The 25,006-nt window shown below is 29.2% G+C and overlaps 1 protein-coding gene across 1 annotated transcript; it reads left to right on the top strand.

The window, feature by feature from the left end:
- Nucleotides 1-16,148: 16,148 nt before the first annotated feature.
- Nucleotides 16,149-20,108, top strand: LOC100804731 (protein YABBY 13). The gene is made up of 7 exons (NM_001357826.1): nt 16,149-16,410; nt 17,394-17,513; nt 18,608-18,728; nt 18,897-18,945; nt 19,039-19,114; nt 19,217-19,285; nt 19,725-20,108. Exons 1-7 carry the CDS (start codon nt 16,333-16,335, stop codon nt 19,770-19,772), a joined length of 561 nt encoding a protein of 186 aa, NP_001344755.1. The 5' UTR covers nt 16,149-16,332; the 3' UTR covers nt 19,773-20,108.
- Nucleotides 20,109-25,006: the final 4,898 nt, after the last annotated feature.

The raw sequence follows: 25,006 nt of genomic DNA, 5'->3' as shown, positions 1-25,006 counted from the left end.
ATTAGATCCAGAATCCGACGAATAAGTTATCAACGATGATTTTTTTTTTTGGTTTTGTAATTTTTAACCCAAGACTCAAATATTCACCCAAATTTATCTTTTAGGTACAATACCGCTTTTTTTCTTCATATAAGTTGCATACAAATTTATATTTATTTATAACATTAAGTTAAAAAATTGCCTCCTTTTTTTTAATGAAAAATTACCTCATCTTCTAGGGCGTGATAAAGTCAAATCTAATAGAGAATCAGGTGTAAATGTTGAGAGGCTTATGGATCAAATGATCGAGTGTATAACAAATAAAAAAATGACGAAGAGAGAACTATGGTAGCTATTGGGTCCAAAGAAACTATGGTCTTTAATTATTTCTATATCTCCACAAATGGACCAGGCGAACACCAACACGTCTGCCGAATAATTGAACTCCCATAGTCCCATGTGTTGTCCCATGCCTTAAAACAAATTAGTTACTATTAAAATAATGAGCGTCAGTTAATTTACTTTTAAAAATTATAAAAATCTCATTTTAATTCCTAAATTTATAAAACGACATTAATTTTGATCCTTGATATTGTAAAATGGAAGTTACGTTTGTTTCTGAAGTAATCAATATAAAGACCAAAATGATTGATGTTTGATGATTTTAGGAAATAAAATGATATTTTTATCATTTTAAGAATTAAATTAAACGATGTTAATAATTTTGTAAACTAATTTGATAAATGAAAAATCAATAATTTGTTTATTATTACTTGATCAAATGTGTAATTAACTATTTATATAGTTATTTTTTTGAAGGACTATTACATAGTGTTATTAAACCATAATTTACGTGAGAATGATACTTTACTTTCACTTTATTACTTGTACAACCAATACATTTGTCATGTATATTTTTTATATATATCACTAAACAAAATCGAAGATAGAATTTTGTTGTTAGCTTCTTTTCATGTGGACGTGAGAAATTTGCACGTATAATAATTTTTTCCAGCAATTTGTCTATTATTTACTAAAATATAGTACAGTCACACACAAATTTAAACTTGACGTTTAAGTTTCATGTACTTCTTGTATTTCTACTTATTATTGATCTTAATAAAAAAATTAACCCTGATAATTGACATCCTTATATGTATCATATCTTTCCCCAATCTCTCCGAAGTTCCATCAGGACATTAAGCAAGTACGTGTTTGCAATTCACTAAATTCACGTCAAAGTCAAGAATATGACACAAAGACAAATTAGATCCACGTCGAAGGGTAATGGACGTGTTACCAAACATTCGATAAGAACAGAAGCACGTTAGAAGGTGAATAAGGAAAATGACTCTAGGTTAGGATGTAAAGCCGAGGTTGAAGGTTCGATTAATTAAAAGACAATGGTTTTGCTTTTGCAACAGAAAAATCAAAAGATAATGGACGCTCGAAAATTAAAAGGAGCTCTTACAACAAGTTGCCGACAATTCTCACAAGAGCTTGCTGTATAAGTTCGTGCCTCATCATTTTAGAAGTCTTAAAAATTATAGAAACGAATAAATTAAAAGAATTTTATATAAGCACAAATCCTTTCTCCACGCCTTTCTCTGTGATCATGTTGGAAAACTGGAATGGAATAAAGGACTTTATTACAATTTTCATAAATATAATTACTTAGCAATATAGCTTGTAAATAATTTGGACTAAAAATTTGTAATAAAACTTTACGACTGTTGTCCCACTTTATAAATCTATAATAGTAGGTTAAATACCATAAAGTGATTTTTTTGAGAAACAGATAAAATTTAATTATTAAAAAAACATAAATTACTTTTTTTAAAAAAAAAAAATTAAACAAACACATTAAAAAATAAAACTATATATTTTATTAAACAAACAGACCCTAAATGCTTATCATATAAGCACTTATGTATAATAGTTATAAGTTATTTTTACTAGGTGTTTTTAAGAGCTTATTAAAATAAGTTAAAAAAGATTTTTGGATATATCATAAACTATTATGATAAGTTTTTCCACACACTTGTACAAATGTTTGTCTTAAATTAAGCCCAAATAATATATACATCTTAACAAACAAACACTTGTTATTCCAAATGATTTTAAAGATGCACATAAATGATTCAATATCAAAGTCTCTCTGGTGCATGCATTGTCAAAACTTAATTTTATTAATTTGTTTATAAAATTAAAAATTAAGAAAATGAAATTTATTATTATTAGAAATTATATTTTGTCAGTCTCTTAAGTAACACAAATTTGTATTTCAAGTTTTCTCCCATTACAATCAAGTCTTTACATCTAATATTTAACAAAATTAGCAGATGTGGTGAACTAAGCGTAACATGATATATAGTTAGTAAATATAATTATCGGCTGTTTATAAAACAAAAATTACAATATACATTTAAAAAATACAGAATATTTGAATCACAATGACATAAAAAGGTGTTTTGACTATATTGTATATTCAATGATTCTTGTAGTTAAATTATTATTTTTATAACAACAATGAATACAAATGTAATATGTTTCATTCTAAACAAATTAATTATTAATGGTTTAAATATTAGATGAAATTAAGATGAACAAAAGACTTAATTGCAAATATGAAAAATGTTAAGGGACCCGATTGAGATAATTAATTGCAAAGCGACCAAAATTACACAATAACATTAGTTGAGAGACTAAAATACAAGTAAACATAAAAATTATTTTGATCTAATCGTATCTTCTAATCCATTTTATTTCCTTTTGTTTTCCTAAAATTTGAAGGAGGCTCCACGTTTAATATATCTGTCAAAGTATTTTAACATTTTATTTTTTGGAAAATAGACTAAGTTATGCACAGACAAATATAACATAGTTATCAAAATCGCGATTTAACTCGTAAAATCATATGAGTTTATGATTCTAGAATATCTCTACGAGTTAAATCGTGAGTAGAATCACAAATTGAGTAGAATCGGTAGTAAACTTGGTAGAATCGAAGTAAACTTGATAGAATCAAAATAAACTTGGTAGAATCAGACCAAACTCGGTAGAATCGAATCATACTTGAAGTTATGAACTTCAGTTTTCTATGTTATTTATAGATTCATACAAAGAGGAGTTACCACTTGCATCAAAAGAAGATGAATGATTCAGTTTATGTGATGTACAATTTGAAACTGAAAAGTAGACAAATAAGAAAATTTGTTGCTCGATCTTCCATTTGAAGATATGGAATATGATGATGAGTGGATAACAAAAGAGGAATATGATATTTTTTTATGAAGATAATGTTCAAGTTGAGCAACCTCTTGGTGAAAGTGGTAGTAGAAATAATATTGGCTTAGTTGGGGGAAGTTTAAGTGATCAAACTTTAGATTGATGAACATTTGAACTATTTTTATGTTTTTTTAAAAAAAATTAAGAATTTATATTTTATATTGTATGAATTTATGTTTGATTGGGTGTGGACTATGTTAGTTTATTGCATTATTGTTAAAGTTTGTTATTTTGATTTATTTTAATATTGAAATATTTAGTTATGATTTTATATATAGGAATATTAATATATTTTTAATAGAATAAATTCTTACGAGTTTATGAGTTAATTCTACGAATCAAGTTTACGAGACCTTCACGAGTTTACATAGAATCACGAGTTTGACAACCTTAATTATAGAGTAGTATATAAAATTATTTCACATTAGTATATAATCATTAAATTTTATTTTATTTCTTAAGCAAAAGGTTATTTTACATGTTTTCAATCATCCAAATTCATTAGACACTTGATATTAATAACTTATAAGTACTCTTAAAAGTTTATAGTCAAGTGCGTAGGTTGGCTAGCATGCAATGAATTTTTATAGTTAGTTCCTTTAATTGTCTATTTATGGATTGTTTATTTTTATATATTATTTTAACTTAAGTGAATGCGTTGGAATTTTATAACTTTTTAAATTTTAAATTACTTTTTGAAAAGATGATTCTGACATTTGTATTTTGAAATTAATTAAAACTACTCAATCATCATTTTAAAGAATTATGCACCTTTTATTTTTATTGAAATACATAATAGTACAAGTCAAATTATATTGTAAATTGATATGTGAGCAGTTTTAATAAGCCAATCATCGTACATTAATGTAAACAATTATTCTAAACATGCTTCTATGTTAATTCATGGAGACTATGAATCTATATATGTTTTAAAGCACCAGCATCTTGGCATAAATCATGCGGTGCAGGAGTGTCTATGAGCTAGCAGGGTCGTTTGACAAAGTAAGGATGCTCAAGTTATGGTTGGCTCAGGTCAATCTGTAAAGGTTTTAATGGTCGTGGTAACATTGCGATTTTGTTATATTTGTTGATATTATAACAAATTATAAATAAATACGACAGCTGATGCGGTTCCACTTATAATCGTAAAGAATTAAAAAATATTAATGTTGTGATCCAAATTTCAGTTGTGGACCATTTTTAAAACCTACTGTGTATTAAAACATGTCATTCTCAAACTGAAGTATGTTCCCTCGGAGACATGAACTTATTGAACCCATCTATAGTTGTACCCTGCAGGCAAGATACATCAAATCATCAACTATCGATCGCAGCATCTTTCACAGACAAAACTCTCCATACTCGCCCTTGTCTCTCCCTGTACTCTATACTATTCAGTGTTCACACTGCACAGACACGGGTTTTTTTCTTTACATGACACGGTTTCAAATTGCATGCACTATTGACACACAATACTAGGTAGCTACTAGATGAACATGCATTATATATGTCCGAGAGCATGCAAGGGGAAACGACGCCCGCGATTAGAGAACGCGTTACACAGATCATATATATTATGAGACTGAGAAGGATGGATTGGTTTGACATTTGTTTCCCTTTGCATGTTTAATTCCGTGGTGAAAAAGAAGAATCCGTGACGTGTGGTTTTTCTGAAAACACTATGGTTTTTTGTCTTTGTTTTTTATGGACAATATCTACGTACATATGTTTGTGATTTGTTAAGGTCGATCTTGTACAAGTTTGGATGAATCATTCCTGCTCATCGTGCTGTTGAAGTAATTCCAAATGCATCATGCAAGAGCCAGCTCGCAACTAGTCCAATCTTCAAGCGTTTGTAAAAGAAACCACTTTTTGAAAGGTCATAATTATTTCAGGAATGCTATTCCTTTTAGCTTGGATTCCTCATGCGGTATAATTTATCCTAGTGTTCATAGAGATTCCAAAGCAAGAAATATCATAATGTTCCTAGCTTTGTTTGCCATACTGGTACTTTATTTCGGGTACTTTTACGATATACAAGAAACCTATGTAGTAACTAGCTAGGGGACACACTTTGATGGTGAATGGTAAAGAGACATGAATAGAGGATAGTCGAATCCACTTTAATTAGGTACGTAGATGGAAGTTATTCAAATTAGAGAAGCTTTAACAACGCATTATTTTTTTTGTATTTCTCTGTAATGCACATTTTATCAGATGTTTTTATATGTGTCTAATTAATGACTTGAATGATCACTCTATTTAGTGAGACCTACGACATGCAATTTATTTAATAACAAAGAGTGTGAAAACATATGTTACTATACTTTCGCCAAATAAAATAAAGGCTACTACTGTTTTTTTATATCCAAACCTTTTCGGCTAAAAGGTCTCTTAATGTTTTTCCCATTTCCAAATTTGGATGGAAAGTTCAGTCATCACAATTTTAAAATTATCCTAAAAACGCGGGAAAAAAAACATTCGAAGTTTCCTAACCTAGAAGTCTTAGGGTTTTTGTGTAACTAGTTTAGTTTATATTATATGTCGCTTTAAGTTAACAAAAATACAATTACGGCTAACCAACTGAATTTGAAACAAAATAGGGAAAAAAGTATTATATTTTAAATTTCAACCACATTAGTTTATGTTCTTTTTAAATTAAAAAAGTTACATTATTCCTACACACATTTTTTTCTACTTTTTCTTATGTCATTCTTCTTGAGAAAATACAATTTCAGCTAACCTAAGGAATTTGAACAGGGCCCGGCCATCTTCTAAACCCCGGGTATATACGTGAAAGGTATGTTATTAAATATTAATTACTTGTTAACCAAAAAAGGTAATTTTCATCCCGTCGGTACAAACTGCTAGATATATAATTCATGGGCAAGAGCTTGCCTTCTTTAAATTTGCCCAATGGGCAAGGGAGAGGGGAGGGGGGTGTTCTCGATACATATGCACGTGAAAGGGGGAAGAAACTGATGAAAGAACCGAATCCAATTCGTTAATTCCTGTTCCTACATTTAGTCTCTAGTTGGCAACTATTTTGGTCATGCTTTGGATTTGAGTATAACCTGGCTTTTTAAAGTGCTTTGTCATAATCTTTGTTGGAACAAGGACATTAATTATAATAATCAAATCAAACATATGAATTATTTGACAAAATTATTTTAATTTAATTAAAAAAATTGTTACTTATAATAATTTTATTTGACTCAAAAAATGTTTTTAGTATAAAAAAAATCAAACAATGGATGGCTGACTTCATGATTTAAAGTTAAGTTTCAAACCTAGGAGAATATAAAATTAGTGCTAACTATAGTGGATGGGTACGAAAAAAGTCAAAAGAAGTGGACAATGAGAACTCTCTAGTTATATAGCACACTAGCACGCACCAATAATGCGGCTATAATCTGTCTAATCATGTTGATGACTTAAAAGAAGCCAAATTACAAGCTTGATCAACTTAATTGATTTAGACAGATCAAACATCCTTCCCACTTTTAGAATTTTATTAGTTATAATCCCTATTTCAGGTAGTTAAAGGAACCACTTTTTGAAGTACTAAGGAAAAATCTGAGGAACTGTCCAACTCAAGCTCACAATGCATTCAAACACAATCAAAAGTACAACTTTTAGGGGGCGGGGAATTATAGAGAAAAAAAAGTTTCTGAAAAATGAATAAGAACCTCATATTCATCCCTCACATTTTATTTTAGGTTATTAATTAGCAGCTATGTATCATTCTCTAGAAAGGTGGGGAAATTCAAGAGTGGTCTAGATGTTTGCTACAAGTACGCCTTGCTGTTGGATAACAACAGCTACTCTTTCCTAAACCTCATAAAAAGAAAAAATTAAACTAGTAGTTTCCCTTTCTCTAATGCATTCATTTGATATATATAAAAGGAAGGATAAAATTACATTTGATAACTATTTTATTATTTTTATTGTTTGATATAAATTGTGATTTTTATTGATTTAACGATTAAATTTTAAAAAAATATTATTCAATTAAAAGTTATAGAATAGTATAATAATTATTAAAATTATATTGATATAATTTGATCTCTTTTATATATATAACAAAGAGAGAAGAAAAACACAAGTAATTTTATATATTTTAATATTAATTTATATATATGTATGTGGTGAAATTTAAAATATACCTCATAATTTTAATTCATTAAAATTTAAAATAAATATATCTTACTTATTTTTATTTTAAAAACGATACCATTATCGGAAAATACGCACAAACATACAAAGACAGGGGGAGGTCCCTCAAACAATTATTCCTTTAGAAATTAAGATGAGAGAGAGAATATAACTTGCCTATATTATTTTCCATCATTGGGAAGAAAAAAAAAACATTTTTACAATCTTAATTTTCTTATATCTCAATTTTCACACTCACGTTGTATTTCTTTTATAATTCTATTTTTTGAAATGAAAGCGGTAGAACAGAGTGTCAAATAATTAAGACTATAACATATAGACTGCTGTAGGGACCGTACCGAACTAGAAAATTATTGCATATAACTAAATAAAAAATAGTTTTATTTGATTGTAACTACTCAATTAATCCTTAAGTAATAGTGAATTTTTCAAAAAATAGTTGTTCATCAATCAAAGAAAAAAGAAATATTAAGAAAAATTTAAATTCACACATAAAAAAACAATCATAAGATGGTGAAAGTTCCTACAATAATATTCTTAACTATATCAACTTGCATTAATTTTTATCATCCATTAATCACTTTATTTAGCTACAGGAGTGTATAATTGTGCAAAATGGTGTTAATTTATCACATTTTTAATTAAGTCCTATTCCATACACGGCCATAAGAATTGGAGAAGAATGTGAAGCACAGCAAGTCTCACCCACGGCCAAAATAAAATAGGCAGAGACAGCCCTGCAGGCCCTATTAAATGCGTTTCTGGTACCCTAAAGTAGGGGTGTGTAAAATCTAACTCGCCAAAAAATTCATATTCAAATAGTAAATTTGATTTAGAAATTGATTTAAAATTAAGTTAATTTTAAACTGAACTAATTTTTAATTAATTTTAGGAGTGGAATTAGTTTTAAATCAGTTTTTGAATTATTTTTTTCAAATAAAAAAATATTTAAATAAAAATTAATTTAATTAATCGAACTAATTTTATAAAAATAATTCGATTAATAATTCAATGAATCAAATTAATTTTATATAATAATACACTCATTTTTTCATAAAATAATTCAGTTTAAGTTTAGTTACAATTTAATTTAATTTAGTTCAAACCAATTTTTTGAACAGGCTACTCACAACACGCTCCTCTGGAGATCACCTATAAGTCTAGAACCCATTTACTGCTGCCATGGCCTTTCAGCCTCGTGTTTTTATACATGTGTACAAACGCACACACAAATTGTTAAAGTTGTACAACACCTTCACATTTTCCAACCTCTCCCGACGTACTCTTTAATTTCTCTTTCTTTTCAAGCAATGCTGCTGCTATTTTTCATACGAGAAAATGCATGTTACTCAATTTGGTCACCCCACCCCACCCTAGCTTGTATCAATCAATCATGCAAATTAAAACCCAGATTGCCCCCCCCAAATGCTTCAATTCTTCGGTATTTTTCCCTTCCACTTGCCACTCATCCATCAGTGATCCATTATCCAATTAAGTCTACCTTCGATCCAAGTATGATATTATATTATAGGAGTTATAAAATTAATTTCACGGTATAAAAAAGAAATGAAAGAAAACATGAGTTCAATTCCTCTTTCTTCTAATAAAATACTAATAATTAATAATTAATAACTAATATTTGTTAATAAAAAAATATATTACAACACATATAATATAATATGTAATAGATGAAAGTTATTTTAATGTTAACTATTTATTTAAATTATACTATTGAGATTTATTTCTCTCACTTGATACATCCGATCGTTCTCTCTCTATGTATAAACACACTTGTGACAAAATTATACATCTTATATTATGTATATGGTCCAATATTACATATCTATTGTACCTTGTATACTTTACCACCTTCCTACCAAATCACAGAGATCGATGGAGGCTCCATCACGCATGCTACATAGGTTGGCTGCTAGTTATCAGTGATCTTTCTGCCTACAGAAAGCAGGCTGAGCTAGTAGTCTTGCATCCATCGGTAATTTGGTACTCTGAAATTGTGTTCCCGTGATAGAGAGAGATCCAACCTTTTTTCTGCTTAAAGTAAATTACTCTTGTCCACCGTTAATTATCGAGCTTCCGTTTCAAAAATAAATCTTAAAAAAAGTTAATTTATCCAGGTTTTAATTTATTTTTTAAAACGCAAATTATATATGCACATTAGACATTAATCCTCCATTACATACTTACATTGTATTGTGGCGTGATTATATTTAAATTATATTTAAGATTGGAAGTGTCATCCTCTTTTATCAATTAATTAGTAACAGGAAAAAAAAAAAAACTTTATCATAGCTGATAAGTTAACGCTGTACTTTCTCACAAGTTGTCCCTCTTATGGATTCAATAGAGAGCCAATTTCTAGCCTCTTGATTTTTGGAAGAGATTTTCGTAGTACCAATTGAATGACAGTCAATTCCAATCATAACCTAAAAAACTGAAAGAAAAATTAATTGTCAATATTGTTATGAAGAAAACAGAAACAACAATAATATTAATATATATTAATTAATGTGAGTACTCATGTTAATAGCTTGCTTTCGCATATCTACATTTTTTTAGACCTTCATGAAATTCTGGGCAACTTGTCGAATGGAGTAGACATTGACGGTTTGAGATCAAAACCATCCACTACCCTGTTGAATTAATTACATTTAAAATTTGTGCAGCAAAAAGTGTATTTAGTCCAAAAACTATGATAAATTATAGAATCCTTGTAGAAGGTTAAATATTATCTATATTCTATTTCGAGAGATACTTAATAATATCAATAAGTTTGTATATTTTAAAAAATGGATTCATGAAATTAAAAAAAAAAAGTGAATGTTGGAAATTTAAAAAAGAAATTAACTATATATATACCAATTAAAATTGACTCGTGCCAGCATATCACACCATAGGCTCTTAATCTGATGTGGACATTTACAAATAATTTTGGTATGCATCATTAAGGTATTGATGTGGATCTTGCCATAATGCATTGAATTGAAATGGGCTCTTCCAACATAAAATGACCTTACACCTCCTAGATGGCCGTAGTAGTACGTGATTAATGACATTTTTAATACCGCTATATGGAGTAGTTAAAATATTCTTATAAATTTTTATGATTTTTATGCAAGAAATTTGAAAGAATAATAGATTTTCTATGATCCATATCAGCTAAATTTTAATCACAATCCAAAGAAAATTGAACTTTAGTTTTACCTTCTTTTTTTAAAGAAATTACGGGTATTTTTTATGAAATTTATTAATAAAGTTGGACTATTATAAACGATAGAATTTTAATTAGTTAAATTAATCATACGTTAATAATAACAAAATGTCCTGTAAAAAATAACAAAATGTAAATAATATCCATTTTTAAGCAAAAATTTATTGATATACAAAGTAAAGGGGTACTCTTACACGAATACAAGATTGTCACGGGTATATTAAAAAGGATAAATATAAAGGCAAACTTTAGGATCAATACACTAATTAGAAAAACAACATTGAGCGTTCGACATCTTGACCCTAAACCATATATATATATGAAGTCCAAAACACCAATGAAGTAAAAAAAAATCCATGAAACAATTTTATTATGCAGATAACCTAAGATTGTTCAGAACAAGATAGTTGAGTTCTCAATTTAATGATATAGAACAAATAAAATATAAGATAAATAATATTTAAAAATAAATTAAATATCTAGTTTATAAGTCTACCAACTCTTGTACAGCAAAAAACCAAGAAAATAGGGACAAACACAAAGCAACAAGACAACGCTTCAATAAAAGTAGCATGCTGTGTCAAAATGGAAGAAAAATCTACGTGGAATACTGTAAAATAAAAAGGGAGATAAACGTAAGACTTTATCATTTCTTACTACAAAAAATCAATGCATTAGTGACAAAATTTTTCTTACTAATGATAATTTATGTTATTAACACTAGTGTCACTCAAATTTCAGTGATGAATTTTAAAAATTATTTGTTACTATCAATTGCAGTATATTTTTTTGGTTTTAAAAGCATTTATCACATTTAATGTACTAGCGGTAATATTTTCAGAATATAGGAAAGAAACCTCTACACACATGATCTCGTCTCCCATAAAAGCTTAAGAGAAGTTAGAGAATGGTTGGATAACACTCTAAACAAACATCTTTTAGTTCACATTACTATTCTCTGTAATTCCTATATACATTTTTTGATTGAGTGCATAGGCATTAATATTGTACATTTGTCCAAAAGGACAATAGTTTTATGAGTTTACCTTTAAATTAAGCTTTTTTTAAATAAAAATATTGTTGAGAGTCCACAAAGGTTTTGCTAAGAATATATGCATAATCATGTATTTACCTTATATGCCCGAGAATGCAAATTAGAAAGAAAAAAACTTGTTTATCAGCCTAAAAAAACTTGTAGCAAAAGAATATACTTGTAATAATATAAATCTTCTAGTGAAATTATTGGCAAGATCCAAGTCAAGGACCGGACATAGTCTTTAAATAAACATATTTGGTGTAATTTTCATATCCTAAATTAATTGATGTTTAAAATTTTTTACACGGATTAAAAAAATCAAGTATTTCAAGAAAATAATATTTATTAGGTGATAATTTTATTAAGATATTTTTATTCTTTTTTTAAAATTTTAATAAATATATTATTAAGTCTTTCAAGATAATAATATTTATTAGAAAACAAAATTAAAATAAATATTTTAATATCTTATTAAAAATTGAAAACATTAGTCAATACTAAATTTTTTATTACTAATTTAGGATGGAAGGAATACTTTCTTTCCCTTATTCTATTATATTATAGGTACTCATACATATATGAACACCCATGATACAAGGAGCATGATTCACGTCTTCATTCCTAAATTTATTTTCGGAGATATATTATCTCCATTTTTAATTACAAAGTAAAAATTTCCCCAACTCAAAGCTCTAAATGAGACAATCTTCACAAAGATCCCAACCAATAACGAGAATGGGCATTCCTATTTGTACTTTTGGATTTGATTTTGAAGCCAATAATAGCCCTGACTTAATTTTTACCAGGGAGAGATTTTAGAAAAGAAAGCTATCATAAACTACGCAAAGATCGAAATTTATTAACTCCTAGAATGTGTCAAAAGACTGAAGATTATGATTACAACATTATCAGAAGCTAAATACCAAAAGAAAAATATGCAGTGCAGACAACACTTTGATTAATTAACCCTTAAAGGGTTTTATATTGGTTATGCTTATATTACATGAGAAAAATTATGAGTTCTTCTGGAAAGAAAGTTTTACCGTGTTATATGAATTAGGATTATATATATTGTTTCAAGTTTCAACTATAGATCAAATTGCAAATTAAATGTGAAAGAAATATGGGTGCTTTTGCTGACAGATCTCATGGTAAGATTCAACAAGTATATATGAAAACTTCGATCCATGTTAACATGAGACGATCCAACAGTCAATGGGAAAAAGTCATTAAAAAAATGAAAAAGATATGTTAGCTAGCATAGCATCTATCAATAATACCAAAAGGAGGGTGATGAAGCAAAGCGAGTTATGTAGAATTTATTACGCCAGACATGGAAAGGGACTGCAGCTAAATAGGCAATGGAACAGTGCTATTAAAATGGCTAAATCGGCAAAGGAGAACCTAATAATGTTGTGACTTTCTCATTTTCTTGAGTACCTTTATATCTCCCAAGACTTTTTCTTTTATATATATATATATATATATATATATATATATATATATATATATATATATATATATATATATCTTGTTTATCTTTTACAATAATTTGATCCGAATTAAAAGAATTATTTTACCAATGTAATTACCTTCAAACATCTTAAGTTCTAATCAGTTTGATCATCCCAGGTCCGGAAATTTAAATCCATGTCATTTACCAATATAAAACATTCAACTGCAGAAGACGGTTTTAGCTAGGTCTCAAGTATAAATCACACGGTTCATTGATTTTTCCCCAGTGAAAAAAATTAAAATGAGAAAAAACTAAAAACAAAAAAGCAATACAAGCTAAAAGCATGATGTATATGGAGCAGTTTTAGTGGCTCTTAGGGTTTCAACTGTCATATTTGATGTAACTGTTTCGATGCTTTTTGATTGATTTGTTTTGCCCATGGAAACAAAAGCTGCTAGAAAAAGTCGTTCGGAGAAAATGAAAGACATCCCAAGCTAACTTTTTACCACCCAAAATGACAGCAACATTTTCTTGATAGTACATTAAATATAAAATGCGCTGAAAGAAATACCAATGTGTGGGCGATGCATACCATAATCCATACAGAATATACTCAGAATTCAGAAAAGTGATTGCCATGCATATTTTTTTTGTTTTTTTGTTTTTGTTTTTGAGCAAACGAATTGCTAATTTGTGCCATCTATCTAGTTATAAGACTCAAGAAGTGTCTATGAAACACACAATTGGAATTATTTTAATTAATATATTACTCATACAATACATTTCTACAACACTTCTTACAATACTATTTTTTTTTCATTTTTTCTCTCTTTTTTTTGTTGTACAAATTTATAATATATAGATATAATTTATGTTTCCCTTGTATACTTAAAAAAGCCATTAGAGTAAGCATAATTAATAAATCCAGTATCATTCCTAAAAAGAAGAAGAAAAAGAAGAAAGTCTTGTTTTCTTTTCTTCTAAACAGCTATCATTCAGTCAAAAAACAAAAAACAGCTAGCTATTGTTAAAATCTCTGGAGTTATGGAAGAAAGTCACACACCACTATACTACTATTTAATAAATTTTCGATCGCCCCCCTCGTCCGCCGTGAAGTTGCAGGTTTGTCTGAGGATGGGAGTGGTCACTCTCATTCCATCATAATGATTTATTATATATTGTACAGAGTTGGTAAAGCGGCCAAAACCTTTGCTGTGTTTTGAACTTTTGATGCTTGAATGCATGCAATTGATATGCAGTGGATTCTATAAAATTCCATATTAAATGAAAACTATTTTTAATTATAACTAAGTATTAGTTTTTTTTTTTCAACCCCTCAAAATCTGACACAACGATTATAGTTCACTAAAATTTAATGAGAAAAAATTTAAAATAATAATGTAAATATTTTTTCACAATCACCCAATTATAATTTATTATATATAATAAATTTGTTAACTTTTAAAATAATTATCTTAAAATAATTTAAATAAAAATTTATGATAAGATGACAATATTATATAGACATCAAACTCAATTATATTCTATATTATATTCTGTATATAAACGTTTATTTGTGACTCACTAGACTGCTGCCTTTTCTCTTCTATAAACAAATACTTACCCTAATTGATATTTATAGTTTTTTTTTTGTTTAAAGCACTTTTACAGCATTGAAGTAATCTTTATTATATTTTGAAAAAAAAGGTAATGTAATCAAACTAAAGAATACTAGTTTTTTTGGTCTGTTTTTTCGTACCCATTTTACAATATTTCTTTTTACTTTTTTTCACGAACTTGCAATTTAACTCATTTATATAGGTGTAATGAGTTATAATAAATCCAGGCCCACACGAGACTCGTTGATCTAATTAAACTTTAAATAGAAGTGCATAAATTACAGTTCGATTTTCTTTATACCCTATGATTTATACTTATTTTACATTTTTCTTTTCTTTTCTATTTTGACAGTTTATTTTGGAATTTTTTTTTTGCCTGAATACAGTTTATTTTGGATAGTTTTTCAACTCGAGTTAGCTTTTACAAAAGAAAAGTGGTGTCTCATGTATAGAGCATTTCTTATATGTTATGCTTTTCCTTCGAGGAAGATATTCATCACCTATATTTCATCTTGTTCGATGACAAATCAAACTTAGAATACAATTAATCCGTTTATGCATAGTTTGGATATTCAATGACTTTTCCTAATAATATTTTCACAATTATGCCTTTTCCCTCTTTTACAAAAAAAAGAAGGTAATAATAATTTAACTCTATTTTAAGGAAGGAGAAAAGGATGCGGTATGTTCGTTATCATATTTGGCACGTTTTGGTATGATATATTTGGATTGTGCATAATAAAAATATTGTATTTTAAGGTTTTCCTTTTGGTATGACGACCTTATAAGACTTTTTTATGGGTGAGACTATATCTTATACACTATTTTTTAATAATACTTTTTTATATAGAAAAAAATAAAATAGTCTATATTTATTGAGATTATATTATTTTAAAAATAATTATTATAAAAATTAATAAATTTTTCATATATATAATAATTTATAATTAGATGATAATATAAAATTATTTACCATTTTTTTCTCTAAATCTATTAATTTTTTTTCTATCTCTTCACTGCTAATGAAGAGGCGGAAGAAAATCATTTTTGCAAGAATTATTGGCCACTTGAAGATGGATTTCCAATATGAACTAAAAACCACTACTTTCTTTTCCTTTTTCCGGTCCCAGCATTCCCTGACTGCCGTGGGCACTACTAAAACTACTTTTTTCATCGCATTACCCTACTCTCTACTCTCTACTGTCTACTCTCTACTCCTCGATCCCTCACTGCTTCTTCGGATTCCAAACAAGCCCTTCATTTCCCACTCTCTATTATTATTTATACTACAACCCCTAATTCCCTCAACTTTTACTGTACTCATATACTTATATATATACACCCCCATACACACCTCAGTTCATTATCTAACCAAGAAGAAGGGTTTTAAGAGAGAGAGAGAGAGAGCGAATAATTAAAAGGCCCTTGCCTTCACCTTTGGTGTCCAAAGATATTGCTAGAGAGAAGAACTAGTTGTTCAATTAGCTTCTTCTTCTTCTTCTTCTTCCACCCTTCTTGTTTGAGTAAATTAAGAAGCTTGAGATCAGACATGTCGAGCTGCAGCATCGATGTTGCGCCTGAGCAACTCTGCTACATCCCCTGCAACTTCTGCAATATTGTTCTTGCGGTATCTTTGATTTCAAAGCTCTTTTACAATTTAGTGGGAGATCTGCTTTTCAACTCTTGCGCGCATGCTACCTAATTGATATGATATATATCTTGTTTTTAAATATCAAACTAATGTACAGCACATACACACTTGGTTGTTTTCTTCTTTTGCCTCTTTGTTTTCTTTCACCTGTTTACATCCAAGGATAAAAGAACTCAATCAGATCCTGAAAAGGAAGCTACACTTGGGGTGTGTGTGTTTGCGCTTTTGTGAACCAGTGGGTGTGTTATTTTAATTCCCTCTTTCTGGGTTCCTAGTTTTTGTTACAGTCATGTCTCCATCTCTGGACTTTTCTTTTTTCCTTTTTTCTCCTTCTTTTGCAGTCAAAGAAAAGTCATACCCTGGAGGACCTCAAGATGGTCACACACACAAACACAAAAACACATGTACACATACGGTGTTTTCCCTTTCTCGTTCTGAGTAAGTGCGGGTGAGGCTAATTGTGCCAACTGTGCTAGCAAGCTGTTTTGAGAAATATGGTGGTTTCCTCTTGAAAACGCCAAAATAGGCACTATATGTTGAAACTGTTGATAGGACAAGTCCTCTCCACCCTTTGATTTTCTATCTCTAAGCTGTAACCTAATTTAACTCCAGCTTCTGCACTACACATCCAGGTCCTTTCTCAAGTTTGTTAATAGGAAAACAAAAAATGTAAATCTACTGAGGATTCCCAGTTCTAACACATAAGGAACAAACCCTGGATCATAGCACCTTCCAAGTTAACAAGTTTTCTTTCTTTTTTTTCAAGTAAACCCAAGCTGCACCCTTTTTCTCAAATTATTACCATCCCCCTTTTTTCTTTTCCAAGATCTTATCATCCCAAGTGTGAAATTATTATATGATCTAGTTTTATTTAACTTTATTTTCATTTTCTGGGTTTCTGATGAGTTTTCTTCTTGTATAATGAAATAAGCGATTGAATAATAGTGTTATGGGCGCAGGTGAGTGTTCCATGCAGTAGCCTGTTTGACATTGTGACCGTTCGATGTGGGCACTGCACCAATCTATGGTCCGTGAACATGGCCGCCGCGTTTCAGTCACTGTCATGGCAAGATGTTCAGGTGAGAGGCGCAACTAATTACTACTTAATTATGAAAATACTCACAACTACTAACTAAATAAAAGTGTGAGCAGTAAATTAATAAATAAAATAGGGTCTTTGCTTTCTGGATCCTAGGGTAGGGTTTCTGGGAGTTATTCTTTTCGAGAAAATCGAAGGCTCTCCCTCTCTCCCTGGTAGGTTCTCTGTGCTAAATCGAGTATTTCAAAGCAAGCACGTCTGTTATTTCTACCTGAGAAAGAGTACTGAAAACCCTAGCTACCTGCAGCCGCCATAAGCAAAACCTATTTTCCTTTTTCTTTTTCGCACTTTTAGTAGAGGCGTCAGGACCTGTCCAAACCCATCAAGGCAACTGAAAATAATCTACAGTATCTCTCTCTTCAAGGCTTTTCGAGATTATATACCTTGAGGTTGGATTTGATTGACATGTAGTATGTATGTATATGTGGGAAGTATGTTAAACCCATAGTTAGGTTTAATGATTTCTTTTCAAGATCCTTGTCCTCTCCAAGGCAAGCACACCCCTGCGGATCAGATGACTCAATTTCTTATTTTATTTTTTTAAAAATGGTATCTTGGTGTAAATCCCTAAATTCTATGCCCTTCTGGGTTTTTCTGTAAGTACTTCCATTCATCGATCTGATTAGTTGCGTTTCCTGTCTTACTACTGCTCAGTGATATTAAAGGCACTTTCGTTTCTCTCTATGAGAAAGCATCATTATTTCTTCACGTCTGAATCACAGTAAACCCACATTTGCTGCTGCCAGATACCTAGTCAGTTATTTATTTACTCACCCTATTTTATTTCATGCAAAAACTACCTGGTCCCAGTTTTGTTTAGTATAAAATATATGTTTTATTGTATAGTTATGATTAAAATAAATTTAGATACACGTGGTTTAAAATTAATTTGTCAAATTTAAACGAGAAAAGGTAAAAAAAATAAAACATTATTAAGTTAAAAAGTTAAGTGTTCTTCATTTTCTCTATATTTGGAGAAAGCTAATAATAAGTCATCATGGTACGTCCACTTTATTTATATATTGGTATGGCTTAGTGTTGATGCTCCTAGCTTATTAAAATTTTCATTTTCAGGGATCTGGGCACTGCAATCCAGAGTACAGGATTGACACTGGCTCCACGTCCAAATGCAACAATAGGATTGCAATGCGTGCGCCCACCACTCATGTAACTGAGGAAAGGGTTGTGAACAGGCGTGAGTATATATATATAAATATTTGGCTTTTACCCGTTTAGTATCCAATCTCAAAATCATCATAACCTCATATATTTAGTTGTTTCATTTTTAAAAAAATAAAATAAGATAATCCTTGTTGTTATCTACCATATTGATCTGATCATGAGTTGTTATTTTCTTCTCCAGCTCCCGAGAAGAGGCAGCGCGTACCTTCTGCTTATAACCAGTTTATAAAGTAACTCAATGCTTTACAAATAATTTTACTGCGTATATATTCGATGTAGTTGGTGCATAAAAGCAGCTTTGAAACGTCTTTGTTCTTACGCAGGGAAGAGATTCAGAGGATCAAAGCCAATAATCCTGATATCAGTCATAGAGAAGCTTTCAGTACAGCTGCAAAGAACGTAAGGACCAGATCCAAATTACTGCAAATATTTTACCCTATTTATTTATATAATCATAATCATCTTGATAAATATAATAACTGATAATTATTTCATTTTTAGTGGGCACATTTTCCCCATATTCATTTCGGGCTGATGTTGGAGAGCAACAACCAAGTTAAGATGGAGAATGTAAGTATTAAAGCAAAATTATTTCTCTTTATATTACATATATTGAGAGATAATAATATGATCCCCCTCAATCAACATTTATTTGATTTTATGTATGATAGAAAATCAAACCCTTGTTCTTTTTCTGTTCTTTCAATTATAAAAAAAAGCACCTTATTCAAAAAATATTTAGAAAATATAGTATATCAATCAAGAGAATGAGTATTACTTTTTATTGTAACATTAATTTTGTAACCGGAGGTTCAGGAAAGATAAAGGAGTAAATTTTAAAAAAAGAAAGTATTTCCAGAAAAAGAAAAGTTATAAAAATAATACGTACTTTCAATATTTATTAAACCCTGATTCATGTATTATATTGCGCAGAACGTCAATATTATAGGATATATCTTTGGTACTGTAGAAAACTTTGGTTGATTAATTAGATGATATTTTATTTCAGGTTTCTGAGAAGCATTTAATGTCAAGGGCTGCGCTATTGAATAAATGAATGCTATCTTCATCATATCACAGGACTTGGGTTTCATTTGAATCTGTCAAGTAAACAATGTCCTGACCTAAAAGGAGTTTTAAGGACAATCATCTCTTTTTCTTCGTTAGTGTACTTGTCACTACTTACTACTTGTTCAATGGATGCTTTTCACTTAATTTGAAGCAAGAATGCTAGTTTTCCCTTGTCATCTTTCAATAAGTTCTATCTTCTAGCTGATTCAGATGAAAGATGAAATATGTATGCTACTGTTTTAAGCTCGATGGCGAGAACATTTATCATCATATTTTTTGGTAATACTAATAAACTTTTAAGTTAATTTGTTAAGTTTTATAAGTTTATAAGTTCACTTTCTCTCTATGAATTAACTTGTATGTAAATTCTTTTTTTAATAAACTTTGGGTAGACTCGATAAATTTTAAGAAAATTTTCTAGATTTTTAAATTTATCATTGAATAAACGAGTCAGTAAGTTAACAACATTAGATCAAAACATAAGTCATTTTGATCAGTTGTTTTTTGTTCAACATACCTTTATTTAATGTGTTATTTTCGAATCGAAAAATTTTCACATCTAATAATATCAAACTCTTGCTCTTTAATAACACCAATTACTCGATAAGAATACTCTATCACTACCATAATATCAATAAGTTATTATTTAGTAGTGATGCATTACTAAACTTTGTTATTTAAACATTGTAAAATTTATGATTTACTATTTTACTTTATTATATTATTGAAGTGTTTAATTAATATGTTATTTATAAATATTTTATTATATAAAATAAACTCTTATAAATCTACGAGTTGAGGACACGAGTCGATTCTACAAGACTGAGTTTGATAACCTTTCATGTTTCAATGCCAATCATTAAGCACTAATAAATATCACATGCATCTTAGTACATCCAACTATTTACATATACATATATAGTAGCATGCAATAAAACCAACTTGGTTGAATTAACTTAACATATATAACATGTGACTATGGCACTTAGAAATATAATTATGTGGGTGTTTGTCCTCCCAATTTGATGAGTTTAGGCCGCAAATATAATACTATATTGTTAACTATTTTGCGAATATATTTTTACCACTAGAAAGTCAATTAGGAAGATGGAGCTACAAGATCAAGGAACTCAGATAAAAATGTGCAATATATAAACTAAGGATCACTAACAATACACTTATTTATTTATTCTTCCTAACATATTTTTTTATTATTGATTAAAACTGATTGAAAATTACCCAATCACAAGTGAAACTTACTAAAATTTTAATCAAATTAATAAAAAAGTATATTTAAAAGTGCATGGCTAACATTTTTCACGAAATAATATGCTTCAAACTTGACACATTTTCATTTACCCAGAATCTCTCATAATTAAAGCCCTCTAGCTACTAACTAAATAAAAAATAACTAAAGGTAACTTCAAAAGGTAAGAGATTTGAAAATTCCATAATGGAAATCTTAATGGAATTTATTAGTTTCTTTGATAACGGAATTTATGAATGCTTATTTATTAATTTACACATGAAAGTTTCAGTAATAGGATGCTACAAGAAATTAATCATTATTTCTTTGAATTGCTGAAAGATTTCCAAAAGCACTAGTGTTTCGTTGAAGTTATATAGATTATTTCAAAAGAAAAGTTGATTGTAGACTTAGGTTAGCAACATAGCACTTAAGAAACTAAGCTCAAATTAAGGGCAAAATCTCAAGTCCTAGAGATTCCACTTAAAGAGGATCTGACCATATTATTTCATACCTGAAGATATTAGTCTCATGCAAAAAAAAAAAAAAAAAACTAGTACTTCAGAATATTATAAGAAAATATTTTAAATTAAATCATTTTATCTAATCCTCTTACCTATTAAATATTTTTTATGTTTGAGAGCATTAAAAAATAGCTTCCTTATTTAATTTTTCTTTAAAAAATATTAGTTTTAGAGAATTAATAAAATATTATACGAAAATATACCATTACTCTAACTTAAAATTGCAAAGCATCCCCCCCCCCCCCCCCCCCCCACAAAAAGAAAGAAAGAGCATGTATTTGCTTTGGATTTCAACTGAAAGAAAGGTGGAATTCACTTCTTTCTGTTGCCATCCTTGGGACAACAAATTTCCAACGTTCACGAATCATGGTCTGTAAAATCCAAACGAACAATCAGTAAATGGGCTTAGTTAGGGAATAAAAAACCCTTTATTTGTTTCTTTTTTCTCTTCTCTAATTTGTATATGTCATGTATTTATTTTATTTTTTTGTGTGTGTATAATGTTTTATGAAATGGACGGGGGAAAGACCAAAAAAATAAACGTTTCTTTTTACTTTTCAAAGTAAAATATCTAAGACAAGATTTGGTCCTGTACGAAGCACACTCCAACTCATAAATTAACAAAGGCCTTTTCGAAAAGGTAGTTTTGGACCACCATTTTGGCATTATGGCATCCCCATCTCAACATACAGGAATCTCCATGAAAGCACTAAAAATGAAGCAGCTACTTTTGCAGGTTGCTTCAAAAAATTGGTTAGAACTTTTATTACTATTGAGCATTGACCAGCTTGTGTGTTGTCCCATTAACAAACTACTCGCGGGCAAAAGAAAAAACAGATATCACAAAATGATGATCGCCATTGATAGCTTACAAATATCGCCAAAACTTGTACAAATAAAAGTTGTGAAAAGTTAATTGTAAGTTCGAGGAAATTAATCTCATTGGCGGGAACAAAAGAAACATGTTTCATAGGATAATAAGTTCTACGAGCTAGCATTAATCTTATAGATTCTATGGGTATATTAGGAAAAAGATTCACAACTATAGAGTTTCTTTTATAAGAGTTATTGTTATAGACCCTACTGCTGATGGATATATATAATAAAATTACAAAATTGTAGTATATTTTATTTGAATGAAATGAAAATAAAGGTAGCTTAGGTAGCTAGCTAGGGCGGAAGAGGGAGAGTGAAGTAAACTAGCTAGACTTTGAGCTTGTTATAAGAAATGAGAATATAAGGGTGTGTATATATACTTTTTAATTTTATAAATTTTGATAGTAGGAATGAGTATTATATATTATATTAATGTTGGTAATTCTGACAATCAGAATCTGAAACGTCAAAATCATGTCTATTAAGCATTGATTTCTTTTGAATGTCATTTCATCTCTGACTTTCCCAGCCCACCACTTACTGCCATAGAGAGCCACAGCAGAAGCAGAGCCCTTCCTTTTCGCACTCGCCCTTGCCTTGAAGTTAATGCCACATTTGTCTTCCAGTAATGCTACGTATCAAGTTGAAACTTCACCTTATGATACATCGCAACCCTTCTTAATTAACACTATTTAATGCATCATATATATTGTTACCGTATTTATTAGTATTTATAGATTCATTTTAATGCCATCAGATCAATTTACTACGGTATTTATTTATAGATTACACATTTTAATGCATCATATTATTTACTTATACATATTTTAAATTTTATATAAATTGTTAAAAAAACACACTTTTTAACCTACTCTTATGGATACACTTTTTTTATTGGTTGAAATATATTAAAAATTATAAAATTCTGTGAGTTTCACTCTATTTACTTACTTTTTTTTCTAATTTGATAATTTTTAATTAATTTTAACGAATAAAAAAAATATTTATAGAAATGTGTTAAAGAATATGATACTAATATTCCTAAAAAAAAATTGATTAACCTTTTTTACTCGTAGCTACTAGCTAGGTATGGTCTGATTACTGGATTTAGATGATAATTTTGATAATATTTAATTACGAATAAGGTATAAAATGACGTAGAAACTAGGAAATTAATTAGATGCACAATTCGGTACTACCAGAAAGCCAGGGCATTAATAATTACTATTTTTTTGCCGATTTGAGATCTAAATTTTTAATACGTCTCATCCATAAAAAATAGTGGTCCCCCTTTATGGACAGGGCACCGGTTATCTCCGGCAGTTCCACCGGGCATGGGAACATCTAAGCAACTCAATTCTTAATTTTCTTTTTTTTTTAACTTCTGTCAAACATTTTTTTTTAATTTCACTTCGACCATTTTAATAAGGTTTAAGCCTATAAGAAATTAATAAAGTTTAAAACGTTAACTCTTTAGTTATTGTTTCCTATTGAACATGAGTTGTCAATTTGGGCTAGTTTAACCTATTTGGTTGGCTCATCATGGATTAATATTTTTCGTGTTGGATAAGGTTGGAATAATTTAATATCAGGTTTAAATTTTTCTACTCCGACCTAATCCTTAACATGCCGAGGGCCAAATAGGTGTTCTATGTACCAATTATTTTTTAAAATATAAAAAACTAAGAAACAAAAATGACCATACACCAATGTTTTTAAAATCGAATTGGTGTTTGAACTGATCAAACACTGATTCAAGATTCATTAGTTCGATCATAATTAAACCACAATTGATCGAATTTTAATAATTAAATAATATTAAATAAATATAATATCATAATTTTATAACATTAAAACTAAAATAAAACACTTATCCATTAGAATCTTAACATTTAAAGTACAAACCTTAAAGGACACAAAGCAACTAACTGACAAGTGACAATTAGGCCATCGATCTCCTTGTTAAAATATGTGAACTATCTTAAAGATATATATATATATATAGAGAGAGAGAGAGATAGAGAGAGAGAGAGAGAGAGAGAGAGAGAGAGAGAGAGAGAGAGAGAGAGAGAGAGAGAGAGAGAGAGAGAGAGAGAGAGAGAGAGAGAGAGAGAGAGAGAGAGAGAGAGAGAGAGAGAATTAGGTACCGTTCACCAACAAAGCTTTCATATCCTTATGAAGTAGACCACATTTTGTTTGCCTTTATTAAATAAGACTCCATCTAATTAATCTCAAATATAAGAAGGAAAAAAAATAATTTGCACCTATTAAGAATATTAGTTAACATAATTTAATTATATTGTTCTTATTTAAAAATAATTTTTTTCTAAGTTGTCATGTATTAATTACTATGCATACTTAGTTTGTACATTTAAATTATATAATAATTATCTAATTTCTTCTATTTTAATGCTTCTTTTGACTTAAAAAGATAGAATTTTAGTTTTTTTTTTAATTTTTATCTCAAGAATACTAAAGTTAATAAATTTACATGTTTTGTTATATTTTTGTAGAGTTTTGATACATCAAATAGAGAATCGAAAGATGTTGAAGAATGAGAGTAGCACGTTTAGC

This window comes from Glycine max, chromosome 13 (genome assembly GCF_000004515.6).
Source record: "Glycine max cultivar Williams 82 chromosome 13, Glycine_max_v4.0, whole genome shotgun sequence".
Taxonomy (NCBI): Eukaryota; Viridiplantae; Streptophyta; class Magnoliopsida; order Fabales; family Fabaceae; genus Glycine; species Glycine max.
Note: the sequence above shows the minus strand (reverse complement) of the source record. Positions and strands in the feature narration are given on the sequence as shown.

Bases quoted from the DNA above. Each gene is read 5' to 3' on its own strand.
- LOC100804731 (NM_001357826.1), top strand. From the start codon at position 16,333: ATGTCGAGCTGCAGCATCGATGTTGCGCCTGAGCAACTCTGCTACATC. The intron at 19,115-19,216 runs GTAAGGACCAGA...TTTCATTTTTAG, and splicing joins TCAGTACAGCTGCAAAGAAC to TGGGCACATTTTCCCCATAT. The intron at 19,286-19,724 runs GTAAGTATTAAA...ATTTTATTTCAG, and splicing joins ACCAAGTTAAGATGGAGAAT to GTTTCTGAGAAGCATTTAAT.